Source organism: Vigna unguiculata, chromosome 6, assembly GCF_037176805.1.
Source record: "Vigna unguiculata cultivar grain cowpea cultivar isolate G323 ecotype 2 chromosome 6, ASM3717680v1, whole genome shotgun sequence".
Taxonomy (NCBI): Eukaryota; Viridiplantae; Streptophyta; class Magnoliopsida; order Fabales; family Fabaceae; genus Vigna; species Vigna unguiculata.
In genome coordinates this window covers 29,099,598-29,109,140 of record NC_140797.1, presented here as the reverse complement: position 1 = coordinate 29,109,140, position 9,543 = coordinate 29,099,598, and the positions used below count along the sequence as shown (strand labels likewise).

At 31.8% G+C, this 9,543-nt stretch overlaps 1 protein-coding gene across 1 annotated transcript; it reads right to left on the bottom strand.

Annotated features, from left to right (window-relative positions):
- Nucleotides 1-1,806: 1,806 nt before the first annotated feature.
- Nucleotides 1,807-3,651, bottom strand: LOC114186979 (spermidine hydroxycinnamoyl transferase-like). Its single transcript, XM_028075073.1, has 2 exons — nt 2,535-3,651; nt 1,807-2,373 (listed from the first exon to the last, which is right to left on the bottom strand). The coding sequence occupies exons 1-2, from the start codon at nt 3,573-3,575 to the stop codon at nt 2,065-2,067; spliced, it is 1,350 nt and encodes a 449-aa protein (XP_027930874.1). The 5' UTR covers nt 3,576-3,651; the 3' UTR covers nt 1,807-2,064.
- Between the last annotated feature and the right edge of the window lie 5,892 nt (nt 3,652-9,543).

The following is a 9,543-nucleotide window of genomic DNA, read 5'->3' as shown; positions in this document are numbered from 1 at the left end:
ATTTATTATGTTAAAGCATGGAATGAGTGATTTTGCATGTATTGGATGGTTTATGGGCTGACATTGATGAGTATGGCATGATCTTGGCATGTAATATGAATGGGATGGTTGGTTATGAATGTTGATATGGAATTGGTATGTATAATGACTTTGTGTTGGTTGGAGAAACATGATTCTGGTGTGGTCAGGATGTAATTCCACGACGGTTGTGTGGTGGTGCCTCATTTGGTAAGAACGTAATTCCATGAATCTCTAGGTGAGATCTCATGGTGGTGCCTTATTGGTCAGGACGTAATTCCATGACCCCTGTTAGTGGGAGCTCATGGTGGTATCTCATACTTAGGACATAATTCCACGAAGTTCGTTGTGGTGCCTCATTATATAATAATTAGTAAGGATTCAAAAGTAGATTGCATCTTGACACTCTAAAGAGTCAGTTAGTCTCACGTAGAGTGTACTGACTCAAGTGGTGAGAGTAGCAAGAGGCCTTAGATATTTGAAGGCTAACCTTGTGAGTGGTAGGGTGAAACCCATTGGCAATTGGCTCTACAGAGCAATAGAGGCCACCACAAGTGCAAGCATCCGGTGAATCCGACTAATTATATGTATCCGAATAAGTCGTGTCTTGAGTCTTAGTGTCTTGTTTGCGAGTCTTCACATGCTTGGTTGATGTATGTATCTTTGGCTATAAAATTGTATGAAATAGCATGATAAATCATTTTCTACTCTAGCTTATCCTTTCTGCTTGTTTGTATGTTATGTGTGGTTTTCTCTTCTTACGATGATCATCAATTTATTGGTGTGAGCAGATACGAGAATTCCTTGTGGCCAATAGGATAATGGAAATTCCGCTGCTTAGTTCGTCTTGGGTCAAATCCCGCCTATCTTCGAGTTTCCTTTTTGGGCTGTTGTCCTTGTATTATTTTGCTCTTGGAGCCCTTACTTGAATATTGTTAAACTTCTTCCTCTATCTTGATATCGGCATCGTGGTGTGCCTTAGTTTTACTTCTAAGTATTCTGGGAGTTACGTTTATACGTCCTGACTTTGTTTTTTTTATCATTCATCGTAATGTTTCATTTAATTAAGTTATTTTATTAAATGGGATGTTACACTAATCATAAAACTATTTTCTAAAACATGTCCAAAGAAAATTATCAATTAATATAGCTACATAAGAAAGATTTATTCCGGTGTATAACATGTATAAGTCCATTATATTTTTCAACTTCTTCAATGAAAAATTTAAACTAGAAGCATAATTTTGTTTGATAATAATAAAAAATATTATTCCTAATCTTGAACAAAAACATCTTAATAAACAATTAAAATTTTTTACAAAACTTTTAGTCTGAGACCCAAATGTATACACAGGCCAAATATTTTTTAAATATTGTTAAGGTATTCATTTAGTTTTTATTAATTTTATTATATTTAAAAATTAAAATTATATATATGATTTAATTACAATGTTTGAATATGGTTAACAGTAATTAAATAATAATAATAGTTTCTATTTGAGAAAGTCTGCTGTTATGAAGAAAGAGACAGTTGGTCAACCCAACGTATACTTGAAGGTGTCCTTTTCGGATAGAAGAGGATTCTCACAACAATGTAGAACTACTTACGACGGGTTTGAAGTGGCGATGATGAGAAAGGATGAAGATTTGCACAAAAGGAGAGGATAGGTAACGCGTTAAAAAACCCAATATTTTACATTGAATAATCAGAGAATTCTTCTGTCTTTAATGGCCATTACCTTTTTACCTTAATTTGATTTAATGGATAAGGAGCGAAATGACCATAACTAACTAACAAGTGTTCTACTGATACAAACAAGGCTCCAAAGAAGACATCAATGCAAGCAGGAAAGTCAAATTTGTGAACCTTCCAAATATAACAAGCTTCATTTATGTGAATTAAACCAGGAAGTGCAGAGAGAATGATAGAATGAAGCTGTTTAGCGTAATGGTTGAACTACTAATAGATAAAAACAAAGACAAATGTTTAAACAATTTATTAAATGAAACGCTTGCCTTCATCTTCTATATCAATTAATATGTAGTTTATATTTCTTCATAGAAATAGTTCTTGAAAAGCTCCATATGTTCCGCTTGAAAGTGTAGAAATAGAATAACTGAGCCATCACCGCCTGGACTTTGGGTAATCAATGCCCTTTCTTGTGCAACTCCACCTGCCAGACCCGAATACAGAGGCTTTCCCCAACCAAAATCTGTTTCATTCATTGGCATACTCAGCCAACTTGTAATACGCAGGTTAGGATTCCCAAAAAAGAATACATCCTTCCCTTCTTTTGGTCCATAGTACAAAGCCCTTGCTTTATCGATATCTTCCTCACCTCTTACGATATCAATCTGAAAAAATAAATTATCTATTAAAATAATATGTCATAATTCAAATAAATACTCAACTATCCATGATTATTCTTTCATTTTAGGATTGTCAAACTATAAAAGAAATGTGCAAGAAATAGATATAAGATTAAAAGGGTACCAAAAATAATGGTCTCTTATACCTGTGATCTTATATAGTCATATGTAAGTTCTTCAACTGCTTCTCTTATTTTCTGAGCAGCATGACCCAAAGAATTTGATAAGATGTCTCCAACGCGTGATGATGCAGTTTTTAAGACCAAAGCATTCCCAAAGTAATTCCTAGGGAGAGGTGGAATTACTCTACTGCGAATACTAGCAATAAACCGAAGCAGAATTGGTTGATTCTCGTCTAATCCACGAGCCTTAGATGCACATCTCCATACATGTCCACTAATAACCTCAAATCTGCTATAAGGTCTTGACCCTTCTCTTGATTTATCAGCATTGGCTTTGTTCTTCAACTTCCCCACTTGTTCTGCTGTCAGCTTCAACGTGATGGCTTCTACCCTCTTGCTTTTCTCAATAGTGGTGTCACTTCTTCCTAATATGAGAGGCAAAGGCTTGAACTCTTGGTGTTCAAAGCGAGGGGGTGATGGAGGCTCTGTGAATTTTAGCACAGTTCGGTCCAAAAAGGGCATTTCATGAGGCTCTAATGTCTCTCCACGAGCCAACTTTGCCCATGAGTTGATGAACTGAATGGAAGCAACACCATCAGACAAAGTATGCAATAGAGCAACTCCAATGGAAAACGCTTCATCGCCAAGGAAACTTGTTACTTGCACTACTAACAAGGGAAGTTCCTCTATTGGAGTGTTTCTATTATCAACTTTTGGAACCAAGTCCTTGGCGGAGTCACCCATAAAGTCACCATAATCATGCACTGTTTTTGTGGATTCTGCATCAATCAACACCGCTCCTTTTGCATTACAATTCAATTCCAATCTGCCACGTTCTTTTAACTTTCTCAATCTACCAGCCACTGGATAGTAGTAACACAGAATCTTGCTAAGAGAGTTTCTTATGTGTTCAACTAATGCGTCATGGTTGTGCTTTGCATTGTAAACGTAGAGGGTGGGGGTGTGGCTATTAGGCGCCACTTGATCAGGCTCAGACAGCCATTGAAAACCCTCTGGAGTTGGTTCATTTGGAACTACTGTGTAAGAACCTTTGATGGTTACCATTTCTAAAATGTTTCTCTTGCAACACACAACAAAGAGAATGAACTTATAAACTCATGTACATGGTACAAATCACTTTTATTACACAACTATTTATTTCTTTTCATAAGTCGTTAATGTAGAAACCTTGTACGACTTGAGCAAAATAATTGTTATTATATATTGTTTACAATACACTTCTAATTATATATATAAATAGTGATATTTTGAGATATTTTATTTAATTCACTTTTAATTTATTATTTTAATTTTTTATTTTTTTTGAGTGATGTAATATGATAATTTAAGTGTGATTGGAGTGGTGGATAAAAAAGAAGTGAATCAAAGTATTATTATTTATATATATTTATCATATATGAATAAATTATGTAATGATGAAAATTTACATCAAAATAAAATGTTTTTCAAGAAAATATACAAATAAATATTTGTTGGTTATTATTTCTATTTACACTTCCAGCAAGTATACCTTTGAATGTAAATATTATAAATTAAGTTCTTTTACATTTCATGAGTACAATAACATAAAATTGATTATTTATGGATATAATGAAATTATTATAAAATTTGGTTGTACAATCTACGAGGTGGCATTGGATGCCCTCTTGGAGTGGGTTGATTTAGAGGTAATCTGTAAGATATGGTTGTATCTTGTCAGAGATTCTACCAATAAATGGGCTTATAAAATAATCAAAAGCAACTTACAGAGAACGTGGTAAGACTTGAGCAAAAAAAGTGTTATCATTTCTTATTTGCAATACAGTCTGACCTATTTGCTATACATGTGCCATAAAATTCTGTAAGGGCTGACCAAAAAAGCTTTACTCGTGCTGCCCGAATGAATAAGTAGGTCAGCGGATTTCTGATCAGATCTGTTACACATTGAAAACCTTAATTTTTCTTCTTTTTTTTTTTTATATTAAGTGGCTTCCCCTTCTTTCATCTTCAGAGAATGATTTAATGGCTTAAATAGTCATTTGGTCTTAATTTTGGTCGATTTTTTTTATTTTGATCCTATTTTTGAAATTGTTTTCAGTTTGGTCCTATTTTTTGTTATATTTTTTCAATCAAGTCCTTTTTGCTAACACCGTTAAAATAGTTAAAGGATGTGAACAGTAACTGGCACGTGTCATTTTGTGATTTTTTTGATTTTTTTTAATATTTTTTTAATATTTTTTATTTTTTTTTTAAAAAAGTTTAAAAGTTTTAATTTTTTTTAATTTAAAAAAAAAAATGTACACGTGTCAAGCCCATATCATGCCACGTGTCATTTTTGTGATTTTTTATTTTTTTTTATTTTTTTTTAAATTTAATTTTTTTAATTTTAAAAAAATTCACGTGTCAAGCTAATATCATGCCACGTATCAGAGTCAGTTTTTTATATTCAATTTGGTTCTAATATTCGTTAATTGTTTTCAATTTGGTCCTAATTTCTTTTAAATTTAACATTTTTGTTCCTCTCCAAATTGAGACAAAATTTAATTTGTATATATTAAAATGCATATTTTTGTTAAATATTTTTAATTTAGAATTAGCGTTAGTTTAAAATTAAAACGAAAAAAAGCAATAACACCACTAATTTAAAATTTTAAAAGGTTAAAAATATTTAATTTTAAACCAACTCTAATTTTAAATTAAAAATATTTAATAAAAATATGTAGTTTAATAAGAATATTCATATAACTGCAATTAAGCCACATTTATATACAAATTATATTTTATCTTTGGAGAGGAAAAAAATACTAAACTAAAACAAAAAACTACGACCAAATTGAAAATAAATAACGAATATTAGGACCAAATTGAATATAAAAATATGATTCTGACACGTGGCATGATATTAGCTTGACATGTGGATTTTTTTTTAATTAAAAAAATTAAAAAATAAATAAAAAATCAATAATGACACGTGGCATAATATGAGTTTGACACGTGTACATTTTTAAAAAAATTAAAAAAATTAAAAAAATTAAAAAAATTAAAAAAAAATTAAAAAAAAATAAAAATGAAATCAAAAAATCAAAAAAATCACAAAATGACACGTGGCAGTTACTGTTCACATCCGTTAACGATTTAGACGGAGTTAACAGAAAGGAGTTGATTGAAAAAATATAACGAAAAGTAGGACCAAATTGAAAACAATTTCAAAAGTAGGACCAAAGTGAAAATAGTCGACCAAAACTAGGACCAAATAACTATTTAAGCCTTTATTAATTGTCATCAATGACGACACCACCGTCTTTCTCGTAAGCTTTATAATTCCAGGTTGTCTATTCAAACCTTTCCAATTTTCCCGCCATGGCTCCACTGTTTTCTTATGGGTTCCTAACTTTTATCTCATCCCCAAGTTTTTTATTTGGGTTTAAAATTTAGGATTTATGATTAAAATAAAATTGTTTCCTTTCAAAGAGAGTAGTATCATGCATAGGGATGTCAACAAGACGGGTAGGGTACGGGTAGTAGCTTTCCCGTGCCATTGGATAAATATCTATTTCGTACCCGTATCTATATCCGTCGGGTATTCGTTATGCTGGTACCCGTCTATTTTTTTTCATATTCGTGGGTATTCACGGGTACCCGCAGATATTTACAAAATTATTTAAAAAATAAATATTTAATCATAAATTCAAATAAAATAAAATAAAATACATCATTGTCACAAATTTTAAATAAAGTTCAAATAAACTTAAGTTCATATAAGTCCAAATAATTATAAAAGTAAATATAAAATGACGTTCAACACAATGAAAATTATTTAATTAGTGTTTTGATAAAAAATTCCACTTTCTCCAATTGATTGAGAAAAAATAAACAAAATAAACAAATAATAAACCTCAATTGTCACGTGCCAAGTATTCTTATTTTGATTCCATCATTTCACAACAAACATACCATAATTGTGTATATAGGATTTGATGTATATGCCCAATTTCAAATAAAGGAAAGAGAAGAATGTCAAGGGGTGTACTTGGAAGAAGACAACGTACCAATACTTGAAGTTTGAAGAATGAAGACAGAAGACAAAATGTACAACTTAGAAAAAATTAGGCCAGAATGTTTTTTACTAATATATATATATATATATATATATATATATATATATATATATATATATATATATATATATATATATATATACACACACATGAGAGTACTTTTGTGAATTAAAGTTTTGCGGGTACGAGTATCCACGGGTACGGATACTACGATACTGATATCGTTGTCGTTAGGCGATCAAATTACCACTACTTAATTTTAGCAACCTCAGTATTGCCAAGTTAGTAGTGAACAAAATAGTTAGGGTTAAGATAACCATGAGTCGTCTCACAACGAATACAGAATTGATCTCAAATATTTGATTCTTAGAAAAATGCAATTAAAACTAGCAACAATAAAAATATAGGGGTTTTGATACGCAAAGAATGAATGACATGCAAATAAAAGATCGTAAACACAATAATAGTAAATAGGTCAATTCCACTGCTTTTTCAAAATAGGATTCTTCATCGGTTATCTAGAGATTATTGTTAAATTAATTATTGTTGTTGATTTACAAATCAATCAATGTAAAGTCTCAATTCATTTGTTGGCATTCTCACTTTTAATCAAAGTACAGTCTCAATTAAAAGTGAGAATTTTTAGATTATCCATAGTAAATTCAACCAAAGTACAGTCTCAATTAAATTTTACTATGCCTAATCATGTCTATTCCTTTGTTTCTTCACCAAATAGAAAACTTAATTAATCAAAGTAAAGTCTTGACTAATTTTAGTTAAAGTAATTACCTCTAATCAAAGTAGAGTCTCAATTATTGGCCAAAACTTATTCAATCAAATGAAAGTTTCTAAATAAAATCAAAGTAAAGTCTCAATTGAATTTAAAAACCTTTTAACTCATATGATTAGCATGCATGTAGATTTAAAATCATTATTTTCTATTCGATTAAGAAGCAAAGGACATAGATAAACAAAAACCACAACAATAATCAAAATACAAACACATAAATTCATCTAACCTCAGAATCCAGTTAAGAAATTACAGTGGAATCAACCCTAAAAGCTTAGCCCTCCATGGCTTTGATGGAATACATGATGATATGAAGGAAAGAAATATAAAAAGAAAAGAGAGAATGAGAGATGTGATGGATGACGGTGTCTGCCAAAACCAGAGAGTTCTAAGTTGTAAGTTGTGTCGCTTCTGTTCCCTTAAGTCTCTTTATATAGGCTTCAACTGGACTTTGGGTTTTATCTATCGGTTGCTAAAATCTTTTATTTTTATTTAATTAATTAGCAACTTAATTTCTGTCTAATTTCCAATTTTGCCCCTCTTATTTAACCATTTTTGAAGTTTTGACCAGAGTTGACTGCTGACTTTGACCAGTTGACCTATTTAACTGTTTGACTGCCCTATCAGATGTTGACACGTGGCAGTGCAGACTCTCTCTCCAGAATGAGCTTTGACGGCTGCTGCCATGGTGGACTCCAACGCGGTGCTGTTCCGAACACGATGGCTATGGTGGTGTGCGACGTTGCTTCGTTCTTCTTCTCCGATCTGGTGCGCGGAGTTGCTGCAATGGTTCAAATAGAGTGTTCGTTGCCATGGACACGATTTCTGGGTCGCGTTGCAGGGAAGATGATGAAAATTAGGGTTAGGGTTTCATCTATGAGATGGTGATGTGGCAAGATCTGATTGGTCATTTTGGTGAGTGGAGGATTATGACACGTGTCAGCATATGGTTGGCCTGATTTGAAAGGTAGGGATTGCCACATGGCATAATCTGGTTGAGATAGGTTTAAGTGGTAGAAGGGGTGCAACTTAGTAAAAACTGGGGTGCAGAATAGGTTTTTGTGGTCCACTTGCAGGAGGAGTGTGCAAATAAAATCTAGGGGTGCATATAGCTCCTGATTTATTCTTTTCCCAAATTTCTTGATTTTGGACTTATTTTGTAACTTTGAATATTTCAAATCCACACTATTAATGACCAAAAATAAATTCCAGCTGCATTAACAAACGTTAGAATATCCAATAATATTTTATGCAACTAAAATCAATTTTTACGCCATTTTTACCAAACGTACTCAATAAATCCAATAATCACAAATCCTAATTAAATCAATCTTTAAGCACAAAAAATTTAATTAAATCCCCAAATTTAAATATTAAATGAGGGCAAAAATTTGAACTCATCACACACCCACACTTATCCTTTTGCAATCCTGGCAAAATTGAACAATTTCAAAACTTTTTTTCCGAGGTATTTTATTTCATATTTTCACTGGATTAAAGGAATGAATTCAAATGGAAACAAATCAATTTTTCTAAATATCATGTTGTCATGCACAAACAAACGAAAAGATTCTATTTTTTCACACAAGAGTTAATCTTTTGAGTTTACAAGATAATCAAATATGAAAGAGAAACACTCAAGTTAAATGTATATTTTCTCACCAAAATTCGCTCAAGTGTTTTGGCTTGTGTTTTCACTCAAAATACCCATGCAAGTAAACACTCTCAATGCTTAGCAAGACTCTAATATTCACAGCTTTCAAAAAACATGCATTCAAAAATCATGAAGACTTTTCACAGGTTATAACGTGGCCAAGGCAAAGGTAGGAAATTTTTTTAGGATTTAGTGTTTTTGAAATAGTAAGGTAGAAAGAATTATGGAGCTTAGTTTCAAAAACAATCCTTTTTTTCCTTTGTTTTTTTTTTATCCTTTGTTGCTCTTTTACAGACAACAATCATTTTTCATTTCAACACTCTATCATCAACAATTATTTTCCTTTTGCCATTTTTATAACTTTGTGGGGGAAATAATCACCCCCACACTTTATTTCTCAACCAATTTTAACATAATCCACTAGCTCCTTCTTTCTCCCTAAGGTAAGGAAAAAAACTTGGTCTTTTTCTTTTTAAGGTTTAGTAATATGCTCAAAGCAATAAAAAGAGGTTTAAGCTCAAGGGGCTACCA